At 36.9% G+C, this 20666-nt stretch overlaps 1 protein-coding gene across 1 annotated transcript; it reads right to left on the bottom strand.

The window, feature by feature from the left end:
* Positions 1 to 220: 220 nt before the first annotated feature.
* LOC131041164 (receptor-like protein 34) lies at positions 221 to 20348 on the bottom strand. Its single transcript, XM_057974153.2, has 3 exons — positions 20158 to 20348; positions 17902 to 20040; positions 221 to 578 (listed from the first exon to the last, which is right to left on the bottom strand). Exons 1-3 carry the CDS (start codon positions 20346 to 20348, stop codon positions 221 to 223), a joined length of 2688 nt encoding a protein of 895 aa, XP_057830136.2.
* Between the last annotated feature and the right edge of the window lie 318 nt (positions 20349 to 20666).

The following is a 20666-nucleotide window of genomic DNA, read 5'->3' as shown; positions in this document are numbered from 1 at the left end:
TTAAGTCAGCATCCAATTCCTTGGTAACTTCATTAGCATCTTTGAAAATTTGAACTAAATCAGATATGTAATTGGTTCCTTGATGCACAATCGATGTGAGCCACTCAGAGAAAATCTCTGCAATCATCTTGTTTCGTTGAACCTCATCAAAGAACTTCTGATTACCAGGGGGTTTTGAACTAAAGGGAATAGAGCTTTGGGACAATGGCAGCAGACTGTTCTATAGAGCATGAATGTATTGAGCCATTTGCATTAAATTTTGCTTCAACTCTGCCTTATCCTTTTCGTCCTTCCAAGTGCGGGAGGTAATCCTTTTGGTCAAAGTCTCCAAATGTTTCACATCAACTGCTCTAGTTCCTACCCCCAAATCAATTTGCTCAATAGTATAATCAACCTCTGAAGTGGTGGCAGCATCCTTATCAGATGTAGGTTTGGCAATGTCTGCAGTCCAATGTTTTGTGCCTTCATGAAAACCAATCATGGTCTCCATTTTTAGCCGCTTAGGCTTCGTGGATCTTCCCAGGCATTTGCTCACAACATCTTCCATCGACACCAAAATAGGCACCACATTTCTTTTCCTGGTAATTGAATCACTTAACCATTTAGGAGCCAGAGTCAGTTCCTTAGATTGCATGGGGGAAGGCCCTTCTGAAGGCGGCAGTGTAACATTGTCTGCATTAGACCGAATATCAAGCACCCGTGAATCCTGGATAGTAGTATTTGAATCGATTAAGACCTTGTTAGCATCAAAAATAGGGGTTGCCATAGTACCCTATACTTCCTCGGCATCCAAATCAAGAATGAGATGAGCGACAAGTGGCTGAAAATTCTTCTTGTATCTTGACCTGGTCACTCGGCCACCAATGGAATGTGCAGCTTCAGAGTCAAGTTTTTCTTCTTTAATCTTAGCCTGCTTCTTTCCTACAACAGAAATAGGGATGTAAGTTAAAACAGTGGTTTTGCTTGCAATCTTCCTTTTTCCATTTTTGTTTCTTGAACTGGTTGCTTTCGCCGGATTAAATCTGCAACTCCTAAGCCAATTCTCTGTTCTACGAATTATACTGAAAGTGCATGCCTGTATGCTATCTTCCATCTTTCTACTCTAGTCAACTTCTGGAAGGGGTTCATTGTGTACCCGTCTCATGAATTATGGATCCAGTACATCTTCATTATCAATAGTGACACCAGAGGTATCGATTTGCAATTTCATGTCATGAATCTGTTTCAGAGTTAATCTAGACCAAATCCTTTTTCTCACTTCAAACTCATCTGGGCATTCTTCCCAATAATCCTCCAACTAGGGCACATGTTGATCAGACATTACCTTTTTCACATACTGGGCAATAAAACCTTTACTGTCAAAATTATCTCTTTTCACAAAGGTTTTCAAATGAAATCTCTTAAATTCTAACTCAAGATTTAGTGCATCAAAAACAGACCTACAACTGTAATGACCTAAATTGATAGGAAAAATTACACTTGTGCCAGAATCTTCACCATAATCCTTTGCAACATAGGCTAAATGCCTAGAAACTTCAATCAAAACACAAGAGTCTGAATCATATCTAGGTAGTCTAAAGGGTTCACCTTTAAAACCTCCAACCCTTATGTAAGTGAAGTGATTAAATTGAGTAAAGAAACTACCATAGATGTTAATTAGTTCAACCGCTTCTGCAGACATTCTCCTATGCAAGTTATCTTGTAACTCAAAAGTCAACCTCCCAGCAAAAATGTCATTCCAGCGAAGGTAATTATCAACATGTCCTTTTTGGGTCAAATGGGGGTGATACTCATAAATTTTAATACCTTGAACCCATTTTGCATGGAATAGTCTAGGCCACTCCCTCACACAAGCTAGCATATATAACAGATATGAAGACATATAGAAATTCGACATCCCAAGGTAATTACTCAAACCCTCATGCAACCTTTCTGCAACAATGGTTCCCCAGTCAATGAACCGGTTTTTGTCGAGAGTGACTTGGATGAAGAAATACATCCAGTCTTCCCAATAGAAGGAGTGTGAATTTCCCCTAACCCTACTCAACATTATTACCAAATCCCAGATTCCAGGAATCAAATGCTCTCGGCTTAACGGTCTTGGCAACCTTGAACCGCCCTTTTGAAACCTCAAAAGCCAATTTCGTGCAATAACGGTTCTGTAATACTTCTTTATCTCTAATAAACTCCATAAGACTTTCCAATAGTCCAATCCTCATAGGGTTCCTGATGTGGGATACCCATGGCAACCATTACTGTCTGTCTATCAATGAACAACAAAACCTCACCATTATTTTTCCTAATGCATCTGTTAGCTTTATCATAGTGATTCATACACTCTAAAACCAACTCAAGACAAGGGGCAACTATGGGAAATGTGGCTGCTTCCAATAAACCACTTTGTGCAATGTCTTTTATCATAGAATCAACGGCTGGGTTCTTTACTCTTTCTAAGAAAACATCTAAATCTAATTGAACTAAGGCTGTATCACCCAACTCTAGTAAGGAACTTACAAGGGAAGAAGAGTTCATTAATTTAGGCAGAGTAGGCCTCATGCTTAACTCGTGATCTTTCCCCAATCAACCCAGACAAAGAAGAAAAGGTAAAATGGAAACAAACAGCTAAACAAAATACCCAGATCTTTTTCTAAAAACTGTAGCAATTAGGAAAGTCGTTGAACATACCTTCCTCTGTCATTTGCAAAACCCCTGTCGCAGTCTATTTTCTTCTCGCTCCAAAAATTCTTCTTAAAACTTATTCACAAATGACAATCTCGACAAAAATATCACCCATGATTACCACAAATTGTCATCATTACTCTTCACTCATGCGACATCACTCTGAAATGATCGCGATCAAGCATGCATTTAATAACAAGTCACTTCATATCTGAAAATACGGATTTCCACACCATACTTTCTATAAATGACAACTTTCAAATTATTAAAGAAAGAATATTCCCCTTCTCTGCCGCCATCAATCATATCTTAAAATCCACGCCGCCACCTCATGAAAAGTCACGTGATATCCAAAAAATCAAAACATCGAACTCTGAACCTTGAGGAACATCCGCAATGCAAAAACATAAACATGACAAATATTGAACTTTGAACCTTGAACTAAAAGGTTCAAGTTCAAGGTTCAACCAATGCTAAACACCAACAAAAACTAAAGAAGACTTAAGGTTGTGCGGGAGGACAAACTTTTAATACGACGCCCATTGAACTTTGAACCTTGAACCTAAAAGGTTCAAGTGTAAGGTTCAAGTTCAACATAGTGAAACTTAAAGAAAACAACAAAGACTGGATTACATGGGGAATTCAAAGCACACAACGCGACCAAAGGACCAAATGGGGACATGACTCAATAAGGCGACATATAGAATGAAATTTTTATATGTACCACCAACAATGTCAAAGGGGAAGTAGTATAGGTGTGAAAAAAAAGGAGTTGTATACATTAGGGGGAGTCATGGAGTTATGGAGACGTGGAGTATTTTGCATTAATGGATAATGGATATTCAGCTTAGGGGGAGCAGGGCATGATGAAACCGACAGATGAAACTTTGACCATTTTTCACATGAGTGTTTCCATCAATGTCAAAGGGGGAGATTGTTGGCAATTGAAACTCAATTGGTTGGTTTCACTATGTTGTCATTGATCGCAACATGGTATTGTGTTCCGGCTTCATGTTTTGGTTTAGTTGTGTACCGATGGGCATTTCACAGATACTACACTGGCACCAACACTAACATGACAAAAATATTTCTTTGGTAACCGGCAATACAGGCCGACATGGTTTAGTAAAGGTTATTGGTATTGGAGGCCGACATATATTGGATCCGACATCGAAAATAGGTTCTAGTATTTATGCATTTATGTTATCTGACTGACATGTAATTTGATATTGTATATATATTTGTAAGTCGACATAAGGCATGTAAATTTTTATAGGGTATATAAGTCAGTTTGATAGATCATTTTGATATAGACATATGATAGGAGATTATGGATATGAGAATGTAATATGATGCGAAATATCAAAGAGATCATGCATGTGAGGAAATTCATGTAAGGGTTATTCCGGTAAAGGGTTTAGGGTTTCAGACCGGAACATACATGTCTTAAACTAAAATTATATTCTGGCATAGAAGATGCTATCTTAGCAGTTCAACACTTCTCCGAATTGTAGTTTGGATCTTTATGTAGTCAAGAAGGCTCCTTTTGTGACTAAGCAGTGTGCTCTAGGGTGTAAGCCTTCCTACAAGTGCATGCCCCTCATATTTTGTAATATCTCTTCATATGGCCAGTGGATTGATATTGTGGGTCGCAAATCCCACCGTGGTTATCCTCTTTGAGGTTTTCCACATATAAATCTGTGTGTTATGGTTCTCATTTATGTGATTGGCTTATTGGTTTCTTTACTTCTTTCAATTCTGTATGTACCGGTATACCGGTTGGTGTATGCATGTTTTAATAAAGTTAAAATTAATCATTCCAGTATAACACTGATTCACCCCCCCTCTCAGTGTTATTGGATTCCAACAAACTTAATGCTTGGAGATTGTTGGAGGCAATGTTGCTGAAGGCCTGTTCATTTTGATTCATATGTTCATATACCTTGCTTGGAGATAGTGAATCTTCTCTGCAAGTTTTGTATATTGCCTTGGGATAATGCATCTCAGCTTGCAAGTCCTTCATGAAGTAGCACACTTCCTTGGAAGTGAGCCTAAAACAATAGTGTAATCTTATTCATATATTGTGAGTTGACAATCACCGTGGTTTTTCCTAGTTTAGTTTTTCCACATAAATTTGGTGTTCTCTTGTGCATGATGATTAATTATTTTATCTTTCATTATTGTTGATAAAATTGAGGCTAATTTTGTAGTAAAAAAAGTTTAAGCATTTATTCAAGACTGATTCACTCACCCACCTCTCAGTGTTGGGGTGTATTATATAAAGCTAAAAAAACATAATTGAAGTTAAACATTCTCCAGCATCTCCCCTTAAGTGAAACTTAGGGAGAAGTAAAAAATCCTCTGAATGCATGAAATGTAAGAATTGACCCCAACAAAAAAAATGCTTGATGAGGTAACCATGTAAAAAAAAGAGGTCTCTCAAAGCAAAGAGAAAAAAGAGAAAACCCACATGAAAAAAAACCCTCACCAAAAGAGAGAGATGTAATGCATGAAAAAAAATGAACTACTGAAGGAAGGAAGGCCTCATAAAGACTCCTTGAGTATAACTTCTTTCACCCTAAACATTGTCCACAACTAAAGGTAACATGGAAGGTGAGAAGACCATTGTAAATCAACTGCTAAATGAAGTGAATGTGGATCTCAATGTGCTCAGTCCTCTATTGCTTCACTAGGTTGTAAGAAATGTGAATAGCACTTGTGTTGTCACACCAAATAATAGTGTACCATCAGGAGGAAAACCAAACTTGGTCAACAACTGATGAAGCCATAGAATCTCTTGGTTATCAAGAATAGTTGCTTGATACTCAACCTTAGTAGATGATATACAATAACAAATTGTTTCTTGTAAGACCATGCAATTGTTGCAAGGTGTGTGCCCTTGGTCTCCTTGTGTTGTGCAACATAGCGTTTGGGTTTGTGACATGTCTTAACCACCTCTTGTCGATTCTATAAGTCTAGTGGTTGTATCGGGCATTAACAAGTTAATTTTTTGGTGCAACGACAACCGCACTTGTAAGAAGTGGTATCAGAGCTTGGTCACAGGTTCAAACCCCTTGCTTGTGTTGGGGGGGGATTGTTGCAAGGTGTGTGCCCTTGGTCTCCTTGTGTTGTGTAGCGTAGTGCTTGGGTTTGTGACATGGCTTAACCGCCTCCTATGGATTCTATAAGTCTAGTGGTTGTATTGGGCATTAACAGGTCGATCTTTTGGTGCAACGACAACCGCACTTGTAACAACAATAGGGATAAAACCAATACAAAAAAAATACTTGAAAGTATACTTCCAATCATCAACATCACCGGACTAATCTGAGTCAGTGAAGCCAACAATTCAACAGTTTCCTATTTCACCTTGAGTCTTGCACTACTCCTTAGAACATGTGTACTAAGTTCAAGGATCTTTTTGGGACAACCAATGAGTTCACATAAATGCAGCTAGAGATGGAGCTAACTAGATTGGTACCTGAATACTTTCCTACTATTAAGGACTTTCTAACAAATAGGCTTTTTGTTAGAGCTCTTAGCCATTTCAAGGGCTTATTTGATAGAGTTTTCTAGAGATGTTAGCACAAAAAGGGAAACTAATAATGGAATTATGGCAAAAATGATTAAGAAATGAAAAATGATAATAGTAGTAGACTTTAAACATTCCTTCCAACTTGAAGAATTTCATAAGCGTTAAACATACTTGGCCCTAGGGTTTTGACATCTCCTCTCTACCAAACCCACTATGGAGTTTAGTAAGTTTTTCTCTCTCTACCAAACCCACTATGGAGTTTAGTAAATTTTTCTCTCTCTTTGAAGGACATAAAAAGGTGTTTCTTATCGGCCACTACTCTATTTCTTCTACTTCCTACCCTTAGTGGACATATTGGTTGCTTTAGCAATTGCATCCTCATTAATTTGAAATGAGTTTCCAGCAACCTTCACCCTACGATTGTCCCAAGAATTTGCAAACTGAACCAACAGACTCTCATCAATCCCATAATACATTCTAGAAAATAGGACACCCGACCTACCAAGCAAATAAGTTGAACCACTGAGTCATCTTTGAACTCATCATAGGTATTGGGTTCAATTTGATCTATATCACTACCCATTCTCAAACCAATAGTTAACAAAACAAACTTAGTAGCTCTCTGCCAACACACCAGAAACCAACAAGATAATAACATTTTAGGAAAGATCCAGAGAAAGATAAGTTTAGTTGGATATGTGTTGTAGTAATAGGAATTATTACTAGGCACCATCCCCATAGATTGGAAAATATGCTAATCATGAGTACAAATCATGAAGCGATGTAGGGAAATCTGCGCACCAATAATCACCATCACTTTAATAAAAATCAAAGAGGCCTTGCAAATGTGGAGATTATTATTTTTTTGAATCTCCTCCAGGATACTGACAGAGGTAGCCACTGCGTCATACATGCCACACAAGCAATCCGACAAGAAGAAGTCCATGGCAGTAGCTTGATCCACCATGCAACACTGTGATGTCAATGGGGTGTCCACACATTAAACTAGATCTGAGTCAACAACCAATACAAAATGCCCCACATGAAACTAAAAATCAATTGATTATGGAGATCACAATGACCCTTCCCAACCCACCCACAATCCTAAGTATAAAAGGGTACCGGGCTCGCCAAGGATTGGTAGCCAAAGTAACTCATCAAGTGTCAATATCTAACAAGAAAGGAACCAAGAGTTGCAATAAAAAATGTGATATGTAGTCAAATATATGAGAGAACAATGTCTTATCAAAGCATCATGGATTAATCTTGGTTGTTGTTGATTTATTCTTTTCTTTTGGTAACATCTCAATTGAATGTGTAGTAATTTGCATTTGTTGTAGGTGATCAAAGTCAATTTGACCATGAAAAAGTAGAACATAGCTACAAGAATGAGCTACGGGAGGTGCAACAGACACCGTAATAGACTGAACTAATATTTGACAAGATTTTTTTATAAATTTGCCTATGGGAGTTGGTTGCTTGCATATGGAGCATAAGGAGGGTGTTGCGGGACATTGGTAGAGGTTGTCAGTTTGCAGTGGGAAAGATTCCACAAAAATGGAAAGGAGAGGGGAGTACCTTTGGCAGAGGAGGATGAACTATGGTGAAGGAGAATCCACGTGGGTGAAGAGGAGATTAGTGAACACTTGATAGAAGAGGACGACAAGTGTTCTAGCTAATGAAGCTATCTTTGTCAACATCAACAATGGAGTTTGTTGCAGGTTGCCAACAATCTGAAAGAGTAGTTCAACTACTCCACTCCATTTTGTGAATTGTATTTACAATTTTTTTTCTACCCAGCATGTCTGATGCAGGAGCAGCTGAGAAAGTCAGCAATTGACACCACCCAAAAAGATTTTCAATTTTGATTTTGGCTTTGTTTGATATTTCTCCTTTAAGCCTTGCAGAATTTCATATTCGTCTCTATGATACATCTTTTGCAAGCCTGCATTAACAAGAAGCAACACACACATTACTTATCAGCATGTATGGAAAATGGGAGCTTTGGGAACCGGTATGAACATACACTAGAATATAAAAAATATGAAATTTTGTCAGATGTTGAAGTTGTGAACTGCCCTAGTAAACATTAATGCAAAATGTGGAAGCATAAATGTGATCGTGAATTATATAACAAAATGCCTCAAAGAAATGTGATCGCAAGGAGTCTGTCTTAAATCACACATTAAGCAATATATTAATCTTAAAGAATGTTAGTCAATTCTGATTGTTTAACACTTTTAAGTCTAGAAATCAAAGCCTAATATATATGATTTAAACCATCACAAAGATCACAATGATTACAAGATATCCACCAAAAAAATGCACCAAAATGCAGTGCTACGTGTAAGGGAACTAAATTGCACAAGTATAAGCTACCAATGGAATAATGACTGCAGCTATGCACAAAATAGATTTGTTGAAACAACAATTGGCAGGTGTAAAGCGAAATTCCACGACCTTTGTCAGTACCCTTTGGGCCCGTAAACTAAAAAGAACCCCAAACCGTTCAAATTTCATTCCAAGAAGAGTAGCATCGACAAAGGAAACTCAAGGATCGCAAGGACCGGACATGTAATGTGGAATGTGAAAAGGAAGCAAAATGAAAGTGGAAAGAACATCGATAAAGGAGGAGAAACAATATAAAGTTTGTTCTTAGCAATAAATAAGAGAATGGAATCGATTGTAATTCGGCCCTAGAAACAAAATTGAAACAGAACATCTTCAGGCATCGAGTTGTTATAAGAGGTGATATAAATCAGAAAAGAGAGCGATTGCAAGAAGAGAAGTGTGGGGGTTGCGACCAAGTTGAAGAAGGATCGACCCAAAAGTAGAGGTGGCTGCGAATTGAGGAAGAGGCAACGATCAAAGGCATTGAAAATGGAGTGCGCATAGCAGAAAGGGAGATTTGGATTGTGACCCATGAAGAGAGGTGAAGAGAGAGGTGTGGGTTGTTGAGTTTTTTTTTCGTAGCTTGAAAGGTGTGGAATGTGAAAATTGTTTAAGTGCAGTTCGAGTTGAATGTTCAACAAGAGAATGTTTTATATTCTATGAATAGAATGTTTCTTAGAATTATAAGGTTAACACAAAAAGTGGTTTTATGTGTGAGTTAGTCTAAGTTATATGAGACAGGTTTCCTTTTTCTTGCATCATGTAAGGAAAGTTCCAGTTTTCCAGTTTGCATCATGTAAAGAATGTTTCTCTTAGATCGTGTCGTGTGAAGAAAGTTTCTTTTATCTTGCATGTTAATGTTTCATCAAGAGGGCTATATATATATAAGATCTTTGAACAACTAGGATTGTATTCTTGGAGGAAAGTTTGTTCTTGAGGCTAAATAGAAGATTCCACATTTGCAAGTTTTTCTCCACATTGGGGTTTCATGGGTAAATCTATGATGTTCTATTATTTTATTTGTGTGATTGATTTTGTGTGAATTTGTTTCCACTATTCATTATTGTTAAGTAACCCAGTGTATTAATTGTTATAAATCAGATAGGCAATAATTATTTTGGTTCTATTCATAGTGAAATTTATTGAGCAATTACTGTGTTGTTGGGTTATAGAAATTAATATGGTATCAGAGCACTAAATTCTAAATATGAAGCCGAGATTTGTGATGTAGATTTTACGAAAAAAAAAATGAAATCAAAATTTTGTCTCTAATTTCTTTTTTAAAGGTGAGTTTTCTATTTGTTGGTCGTTTTCTTAATGTCCTTAAACATAAGATCTAGCTAATATTTAAAGGATATTGAGGAATTAGTTGATAAATTATGTGATATGAGAAAATATTTTGCTAAATTACAACTAATCTAAGAAAATTATCAATAACTAAAACATGCAACAAAGAAATAATAAAAAAAATGTATGCCCTAGAAATAAATATTAATGATCTATTGTTGATAAAGACATAGTGCAATAGTCAAGTGATACCATTGTCATGGTAGCCACCAAGGTTCAAACCCCCATTGGGCAATTGAGCTAGCAAGCCATGTGTATTCATTGGGCTAATGTGCTTGTAGAATGTGTGCCTCCACTAGGCCATTGAGCTTGTATGTTTAAACACAGATGATAATGCCTTATGAGGCCCCCTAGTAGTGGTCTCAATGATAAAGTCATTAGAAAAAGATTCCCTTGTAAGTGGTATCTCAAGGCTTGGACTATGCTAAAAACCAGAGTAACTCTAAAAAAATGTTAATAATCTAAATTTTATGTTCAATTATGCGTCGATCTTATTTCTAGCTCAAGTTATGCGATATGAGAAAATATTACTTATTAAAAATACTACAAAGCATAAGAAGTAATTTATTAATAAATATTTTAAAAAATAAATCATTTAGTTTTTAAAATTTTATAGTATAAAAATTCGTAATCTGTACATTAAATCTCAAAAATCATCATTTATGTTAGATCATCAAATTTCTAATAGTTTGATTCCTAAAAGTGACATAAAGTTAAGATTTGGCTAAAAATATTGATTTGAGTGTATCACTTAGGCCAAAAAGTGGGAGATGCCTTTATGGTTCCACCCATAGCTTTCTTAGGGAAATCAATTGCATTATATTGTAAGCATGTCATTATTTTCTTTCTATTGAATTTAAGATTTACATTTTTCATTGGTACATAAGATTTTTAGCCTCACCATACTACGTGAGGCCACAAATGGGGGACCTCATCCCTAACATGAACACACAATAAAAATAGTCTAGACCTGCAAGCATAGTAGCCTAACAAGGGCACAAAACCCACAAGTACACTAGCCCAATGAGGATCTAGTGCAGTCATGGTAGGGAGGGTCCTCAATAAGAATAGTCTGGGTTGTGCAACAAGAGTTACCGAGCAGAAACAACTCAATGTGATGGAGGCAATGCAGAAACAGACTGCATTATATCATGAAAATCAATTACAAATTGTCGACAACATGCGAGATGACAAGATTCACAACACTGGCCTGATTACATACATGCTCAAGTACAATATCCAGGCTCAAGAAAGAATGCGAGCCAACTCTGTACCTCCTTACCTTCAGATTTATCTTTTATTTTCTAATGTTGATGATGCAAGAGCATCCAGGAGGGTAAATGAACAAAGGAGGACACCAAGGACTAAGGAGAGTGATATGACATCACTAGAGGTCAATTGGAATGCATTGAAGCCTATAATGGCCTATTGTAATGTTGAATTCAATAAATTATGTAAAAGTCCTAAAGGTCCTAATAAAGGCTTAAGGACCAAAATGCAATGTAATTGGGTTAATGGTACCCTAGAAGTCTAGATAGGTTGGATAGGAGTTTATTGGGTTTTAATGATCCTATTATGTCAAAATAAGTTGAATGAGATAGGTTTTAGTTGATTAAAAGCATTAGAAATAAAGTTGAAAATTCAAAATTTGAATTTCAACAGCTAGTTCCAGTTTTGGTGGGAAATGAATTTAGGAGTTGTTTGTCATTGTTAATCATTCTAATTAGTTGGAAACTGGTTGGGACAGTTGGGGAAAGGTTTTATAAGTCTTTTGAAATCATTTTGTAAGGGATTGATGAACAGTATGGATCTGGTATGGACAGAATAGTAAAAGCAATAAAAACTAGTCATTTCTTGCATTTCCTTTGATTTTATTGATGGTTTATTGATTGGGAAGTGTTGTATGTTCATGGTGGAGACTCAAGGCATTTAGGGATCAGTATTGAACATTTATTTGAATGCTTTTATAGAAAGTTTTGCTCAGATTTTGTTATTAGTGTTGATTGTCCTAAATTTTCCGAGTTTTTCATTAGCATTGAAGGCCCAAAATGCAATTTGGAGCCCTTCTATGGATGTAAGAATATTATTATCATAGGAGAGCCTCTACCTAAAATGTATAATACATATATAACCCTTATAACATGCTGGAGATGTGAAGTTGCAGGTGTACACCTTGACAGTTGACTGGAAAATGCATGGGTTTCATGCCATAGTTGTAGCAGCAGAGGATTGTCCTTAAGGAGGGGTCATTTTTATGATTGAATCAGTGAAGATATGCTAAATACATGGTGAATCAATTTTTGGTGGATTCTGAAAGTGATTGGAAGTGAGATTTCTAGAAAGCCCTAGTTGTAAGGTTGATTTAGTGAGGTTTTTGGTGTTTGGGTACCTAGGAGTGCAACCAAGACCTAAGACCTGAAAAATCCTTGGTTTGGGAACATAATAAGAGACTGTACAGAAGGGTTTAATCTGGTTGTGAGTTTGGAGGGTACTTCCTTCACAAAGTGGACATAATTAGCCCTCTTGGGGATTGAGGACAACGTTTGTTTGAAGACTTTGTTCCAAAACAACCCTAGGCAAGACTTTTGGTGTTGGTAGGTGTGTATATGAGGCATCTAAATCAATCATAACATTGGTCCATGTTTTGGGAAATGTGTGTGAAAAGAGCCAAAAACAGTCCAACAGGCTACTAGGAAACTAGGCCTAGTGAAGGGCTAAAACTGGGTTTTTGTATCAGCTGATGAGTTGAGAGCTTGGTAACCTTGGAGACATGTTAGTTGAAGTTGTTTGATGTGTGTGGAGGTGGAGGAAACACCTGGTTAAGGTGAAGTCAAGTTTGGAGCCTATTGAGGCATTGTGAGCACTTGAGACACCATTGAAGCATAGGAGTTTGGGTCCATATTATACTTAAGTCTGCAAGTTTGCAATTAGATCCTCCATCCTCTACATCAAGTGGTATCAAAGCATCAGTAAAAGATCTGGTGAAGGTTTGGTAAGGGTAGTTATGGCACCTAAGAATCAGTTGGCAAGAGAACTAGAAGAATTGAAGGAAATCCTAGAAAGGGAAAGAAGGGAAAGAAGGGAACAAGATGTAGCAAGAGAGTAGGCTAAGGTAAGGGAAGAAAGAAAATGGAGAAGGGAGAGAGAAGCCATGCAATCAAGGATAGATAACCTTGAGAGAAATAGGAGAAGAGAAGAGCAAGACAACCTAGAAGGCAATGATGAAGAAGAAGTGAATGAGATAGCAGACCAAGAGCAACGAACAAATGACATAGAGGACCCTGAAGAAAAGAGATTTGTTAGATTGTTGAAGGTAGTACAAGGTAGTGGAGGTAAGAGTCATATTGATTTGCCTATCTATCAGGGGAACATGGATAGTGAAGAGGTTTTAGGATGGCTTGATGCCTTAGATAATTATTTTGAGTTTGAAGAAATGGAAGAGGAGAAGAAAGTGAAATTTGCAAAGACTAAGTTGAGAGGTACGACATTGACATGGTGGACTAGTTTTCAGAATGATAGGATGGCAAGAGGATTAGCAAAAGTGTCTACATGGTCAAGAATGAAAAGTTTAATGAAAGAGCAATTCCTACCATCTGATTATACCATTCATGTGAAGAGGATGAGGTAAAATCTGAAGAAAAAAGAGATGGATGTAATGGCTTACACTGAGCAATTTCACAAGCTTAGTATCAGAGGAGGATATGAGGAAGAAGATGAAAAAGTAGCCAGGTATATAAATGGCTTAAGATTTAATTTGCAAGATGAGATTGGTCTACAAATACCGAAAACAATAGGTGAATGTTATCAGTTGGCAATTAGGGCAGAAGAGAAGGTGAAAAGAAAACAAGAAAGATCAGGTAATGGTGGAAGAGGAGGCATTTCTAATAGAGGAAGAGGTAATAGAGATCAAGGGCAAGGCAGCAATGAGAAAGGCAAAGAAAGTTTTTCAAAACCAAGAGGAGGATACAACCATAGAGGTGGCAGATTTGGAGGAGGAAGAGGAAGTGGAATCTTTACAGGTAAGTGTTTTCATTGCAATGAGATTGGGCACCAATCATTTAGATGTCCTAAGTGGAATGAATCAGAACAACACAGAGATAGAAGAGTGAATATGGTACAAGAAGATGAGAAGAAAGAAGAATCAAAGAGAGCAGACCCTGTCCTTGAAGGTGACTTCTTGATGGTAAGGCAAGGTGAGAAACTTCAGCAAGAACCAAAGGTAACAATCTTTAGAACTACTTGTTTATGCGAAGGAAAGATATGTAAGGTAATCATTGATTCAGGATCACATAGTAATCTTGTGTCTCTTGATATGATAACCAAGTTAGGAATTGTACCATTTGACCATCCTAATCCCTACAAGGCCACTTGGGTTACCCAACAGCAGCATGTAGAGATTAGTTTGAAGGCTTATGTGAATTTTTCTATTGGTCCATATCAAGATAGGGTGTTATGTGATGTGGTCCCTATGACTTGTGCACATTTGATGTTAGGAAGACCTTGGCAACATAGTAGAAGAACACTACATAATGGTTTTGATAACACATATATAGTTCATAAAGATGGTCAGAAATATAAATTGAGTCCTTTACCTTTGGAGGTTTTGAAAGAGCATCCTATAATATGTTTTGGGGAGCATTTACTAGTGATAAAGCAGGGTGAAAAACAAGAAGATATTGGTTGGAAGGAAGATGTTAATTTGCAGTAGACTATGAGGAAAAATAGTCCTCTTCATGATGATTTATGGGATTTGTCTTTTGTGCAAATTGGTTCAGTAAAATGTCCTATTGTTGAGCAGGGATATGTGGGTGTGAAAGAGAAGTTACAGGTATAGCAAGTGGATCAGAGAAGAGCAGATAGACAGACTGGTCATGAGCAGCCATGTTCTAGACAAGGACAAACAAAAGCATGTTTAGTTTCTAATCCATTTTGTGATGTGAGTACAGGTTGGAAAAGAAGGAAGCAGGGCACATTTGGGGACTATCTGACCCCTACTCAGAGGATGATAGCAAAAAGCAATCAGACTGATCATTGGAGCAATTCTTGGGACAAGAATTTTCTTATTGGTGGGGAGTATGATGCAGGAGCATCCAGGAGGGCAAATGAACAAAGGAGGACACCAAGGACTAAGGAGAGTGATATGGCATCACTAGAGGTCAATTGGAATGTATTGAAGCCTATAATGGCCTATTGTAATGTTGAATTAAATAAATTATGTAAAAGTCCTAAAGGTCCTGATAAAGGCCTAAGGACCAAAATGCAATGTAATTGGGTTAATGGTACCCTAGAAGTCTAGATAGGTTGGATAGGAGTTTATTGGGTTTTAATGATCCTATTATGTCAAAATAAGTTGAATGGGATAGGTTTTAGTTGATTAAAAGCATTAGAAATAAAGTTGAAAATTCAAAATTTGAATTTCAACAGCTAGTTCCAGTTTTGGTGGGAAATGAGTTTAGGATTTGTTTGTCATTGTTAATCATTCTAATTAGTTGGAAACTGGTTGGGACAGTTGGGGAAAGGTTTTATAAGTCTTTTGAAATCATTTTGTAAGGGATTGATGAACAGTACGGATCTGGTACGGACAGAACAGTAAAAGCAATAAAAACTAGTCATTTCTTGCATTTCCTTTGATTTTATTGATGGTTTATTGATTGGGAAGTGTTGTATGTTCATGGTGGAGAATCAAGGAATTTAGGGATCAGTATTGAACATTTATTTGAATGCTTTTATAGAAAGTTTTGCTCAGATTTTGTTATTAGTGTTGACTGTCCTAAATTTTCTGAGTTTTTCATTAGCATTGAAGGCCCAAAATGCAATTTGGAGCCCTTCTATGGATGTAAGAATATGATTCTCATAGGAGAGGCTCTTCCTAACATGTATAATACATTTCTGACCCTTATAACATGCTGGAGATGTGAAGTTGCAGGTGTACACCTTGACAGTTGACTGGAAAATGCATGGGTTTCATGCCATAGTTGTAGCAGCAAAGGATTGGCCTTAAGGAGGGGTCATTTTTATGATTTAATCAATGAAGATATGCTAAATACATGTTGAATCAACCTTTGGTGGATTCTGGAAGTGATTGGAAGTGAGATTTCTAGAAAGCCCTAGTTGTAAGGTTGATTTAGTGAGGTTTTTGGTGTTTGGGTATCTAGGAGTGCAACCAAGACCTAAGACCTGAAAAATACTTGGTTTTGGAACATAATAAGAGACTTTAAAAAAGGGTTTAATCTGGTTGTGAGTTTGGAGGGTACTTCCTTCACAAAGTGGACATAATTAACCCTCTTGGGGATTGAGGATAGCGATTTTTTGAAGACTTTGTTCCAAAATAACCCTAGGCAATACTTTGGGTGTTGGTAGGTGTGTATATGAGGCATATAAATCAATCATAACATTGGTCCATGTTTTGGGAAATGTGTGTGAAAAGAGCCAAAAACAGTCCAGCAGGCTACTAGGAAACTAGGCCTAGTGAAGGGCTAAAATTGGGTTTTTGTATTAGCTGATGAGTTCAGGGCTTGGTAACCTTGGAGACAAGTTATTTGAAGTTTTTTGATGTGTGTGGAGGTGGAGGAAACACCTGGTTAAGGTGAAGTCAAGTTTGGAGCCTATTGAGGCATTGTGAGCACTTGAGACACCATTGAAGCATAGGGGTTTGGGTCCATATTATACTTAAGTTTTGCAGGTTTGCAATTAGATCCTCCATCCTCTACATCAGCTGATCTCTAAATGCTCAATTACATTGATTTATGTGATAATCCATAGAATGAAGTGCAGAACCAAGGGAAGATAGGCCACACTATAAGGAACATTGGAAATAATGAACTGAAGCTCCATGAGCTACGGAAATGATCCATGAGATTCACTAATAGAAAATAGGTCCAAGTGGTTCCGGTGCTTTAAGCCAAAATTTTTTCTCAGATTCTGGAAGCGATAACTTGCCGAAAAAAGATCCAAACATCTCGTAGACTTAGGATAAGGTAGATTAACATGTCCACAATCAAAATCTAGCTCTGCAAGATCCGATGATCAAATGCAAAGAAACACATACAAAAATTCTGAACTGCAAAACAGGAAACAAACCGAAGAAAAATATTTTTGGTTGATGCAAGATTGCCAAGAACTAGGAATGCTCCTGCATCAAGATCTCAAGCACAATCAACACCAAGTCGCTTGGCATGAATGTCAATAGAATTAATGTGAAGGTTCAAGCTTGTGAGCACATTGGATCAGAGAGGACACAAATCCCATGATCATAATAGACCAATGAAGATTTGAACATTTATGGCAACAAAAACAATGCTGCAACTTAACCATTACACTATGGGATGCACCTTTATTGATTTTAAGATATTTTTAGCAATCCTTCCCTTATGTTTATTTATTAGTATTATTTACTAATGTGAGGTGAGTCAATTTTTACCGATTCTTGTGCTTGTGAATATTTAATATTAATATTTAAGAGAAAGTAGAAAAACCAAATAGAAATATATTATTACATACACATCATGAAAAATAGATATATATTTCTTTGAAATCCAATATTACACCAAATAATGGCATTACAAGAAAGGATTTATGATCAACTTAAATCAATTCAAATACTATATGAAAAGAATTAGTAAACCTCAAGTTACAAAACATAACTTGTACTTGAATGATTCCTAGCTAAAATTTATGAAATTGACACACTATATGCATTACTCCATGTATTTTGCACTCTACAATATAAAAGTATGGCAATACATGTTGCAAGCTTAGTTTATTGATCAAAAGTAGAACACAAATAGTTCCACCTTTAAGAGTGAAACCATTGTCCCATTGTTTGAAATACATAAATGATAATATCGTCCATGAATTTGAAGCACATGATGCTCCATGTTTTGTTAAGCCACAACATTCCCATTACAATTGAAAAACTAATTACATAGCATGTTGCCATTCCCATATACCACCATATATTATCTTCTGAATCATCATTATTTTCTTCATTTGCCTTTGGAGAATTATGTGGGCTACTTGAACATGACACATAGATTTGGAGGCCACATAAGCCTGAATTGTTGGAGAAGTATATAGAATCAAATGTCATCATTTGTGCTCCTTGTGGTATCATCCCTGATAGGTTATTATATGATACATCAAAGTAACTTAAGGATGTGAGAAGTTGTAGCTCAGTAGGAATAGTCCCAAATAGTTTATTATGTGAAAGATCAAGTGATTCCAGCATTATCATATCTCCAATGGATTTAGGAATCTCACCACTGAAATGATTTCTTGAAATGTTGAGGATAACCAAACCTTTGAGGGATCCAATATTCCTAGGAATGTTACCTGATAGACTATTATTGGAGAGGTCAAGACATTTTACTAGTTTCAAAAAAAATTTAAATTCCATATCTTGTCCTTTATTCTTAACTGTTAGGTCATCTACATAATAAATTTCTTGTTTCTTATCGATTGAATAACCATATGCTTGTTCAATGATATTTGTTTCATCTGATTGACTTTCCATTGCAGCTAACTTCCCAAAGTCATTTGGAATATCCCCTAAAAAATTGTTGTTTGACATATCTAAAATTTGAAGGTTTTGTAATTCTATTAATTGCAAAGGAATTTTGCCTGTAAAATTATTATTTTTTAATACTAAAATTTGGAGAGAGTGCAAGCTTTCAACCCAATTTGAAATATTCCCTTGCAAGTTATTATTTCCTAAATCAAGGATTCTTAGATGCTTACATTTCCCAAGTGATGATGGAATATCCCCCTGAAGTGTATTGTGTCCTAATTTCAATACCTCAAGATCATCTATTGTCTTCCATATATTTGGTATCATCCCTTTTAAATTATTTTTCTCTAGATTTAAGACAGACAACATAGAGAAGTTTTTTAGACATTGGGGAATACTACCATTCAACCCATTATCTGATAAGTCTAAAAATTTCAAACTCTCCCAATTACAAATAGAGTTTGAAATGAAACCACTAAGATTATTGTTGGCCAATGAAAGAAATGAAAGATCCGTGAGATGTACATCCTTGGGGATTGATCCATAAAAAAAGTTTTCAGACAAATCTACATAATAAAGAGATGTGAGTTCCCAAAGCCAATTTGGAATAAAGCCGCTAAGAGAGTTTCTTGAAAAGTCTATGTATCCAATTTCATACTGAGTTGAAATAAATGCAGGGAAATTTCCACTAATATTACACTGATGTAAAGCTAGAAACTGGAGCTGAAATTTGGGAATGGTGGAGGCATTGATTTCTAAAGTCAGCATATTGCTTGAGAGATCCAACGCATTGAATTTGACACAATTATTCAACATAAAAAATGAGAATGTTCCATTCAATTTGTTGTTGGCTAGCATCAGCGTTTCTAGCTTAGATAACTTAGCGAAGGAAGTTGGAATTGGACCACTAAAAGAATTATCCTTTAGATCAAGCTCACTCAGGGCTGAGAGATTACCTAGAGTAGATGGAATGCTACCATTTAATTTGTTTGAATTGAGAATGATGCGCACCAGCTTTGAGAGGCCACCTAAAGATGAGGGAATAGAACCTTCCAAGTTGTTCTGAGAAAGATCAAGATATGACAAAGGACGAGCTTCATCAAAGGCAGGAATCTTACCTCTCAATGAGTTTCCCGAAAGGTCCAACACTTGAAGCCGTGAAAGATTTGCAAATGAGGGAGGAATTTCTCCTGAAAGCCCACAACCGGGCATGTAAAGTTCGGTGAGATTGGTAAGAGTAGCAATGTTCCACAGCCAAGTATCTCTTGCCATACTGAGATTAGCGTTAGTGAGGTCCAATTGCTCCAGCCCTCTCAAATTTGTAATCCAATCAACAAACTTGCTGCTCCTCAAACCTATGTTGAGGGAGAGCCCAAGAAACTTCAAGCTTGACATGTTACCGATCTCCCTTGGAATGACACCTTGAAGATCATTGTCATTAAGCTCCAAATGCTCCAACTGCTGCAGTTTAGTCAATTCTCTTGGAATTTGACCAATAAATTCACAACCAAGCAAATTTAGATACTTCAATCTCCTCAGCTCTCCAACTTGTGGAGGGATGGGAAGAGGACGATCAAAGACACTATCAGTAAGGTCCAAGTGCTCCAAATGCAGCAGTTGGAACAGGCCCCCTCGAATTTCACTCCACTTAATGGACTAAAGATCCAAGGCGACCACATGGCCAGTGTGTGGGTGGCACCTCACTCCTTCCCACGCACAACAGTTCAACCCTCTCCACGATTCCAGCCGATTAAACGGGATTTCTCCGGAATAAGTGAAGTTAATGCCTCTTTTGATATCTAAAAGAAATTTTCTCTCCTCTTGTAAACATGCAGAGCAGCAAATAATAGATGGCAGCAGTAACAACACCACCCAAATGCCCAAACCCATCTTTATTGCAATACTATTAAAATTCTCCCTATGAAAGACAATGAATACCTCACTTTGCAAATCTCAAGGCTTCTTTTCAATGAGGATGAGATGGGGTTACAAGCTGAGGCACATTTATAGCCCAAAAGTGCAGTGAAGTCTAAACAGGCGATCGTATGGAGCGTGGAAAAATCCATCCACGTGATAGAAGATTTGAAGTTGAAGAAAAAGTTAGGTAATTGGGGAAAAAAGGAACGAACTTCATTTCCGTGAATGGTTGCGGAAGCTTCCACCACATGGCATTATAAAAAGGTTTAGTCAAGCACGGCAGTAAGTAGA

The sequence above is a fragment of the Cryptomeria japonica genome, chromosome 3 (genome assembly GCF_030272615.1).
Source record: "Cryptomeria japonica chromosome 3, Sugi_1.0, whole genome shotgun sequence".
Lineage (NCBI taxonomy): Eukaryota > Viridiplantae > Streptophyta > Pinopsida > Cupressales > Cupressaceae > Cryptomeria > Cryptomeria japonica.
Note: the sequence above shows the minus strand (reverse complement) of the source record. Positions and strands in the feature narration are given on the sequence as shown.

Coding starts and splice junctions, on each gene's coding strand:
- LOC131041164 (XM_057974153.2), bottom strand. CDS start 20,348: ATGGGTTTGGGCATTTGGGTGGTGTTGTTACTGCTGCCATCTATTATT. Junction 20,041..20,157: donor TGTGCGTGGGAAGGAGTGAG/GTGCCACCCACA, acceptor CCTTACTGATAG/TGTCTTTGATCGTCCTCTTC. Junction 579..17,901: donor TCAGAAGATAATATATGGTG/GTATATGGGAAT, acceptor TTCAATTACCAG/GAAAAGAAATGTGGTGCCTA.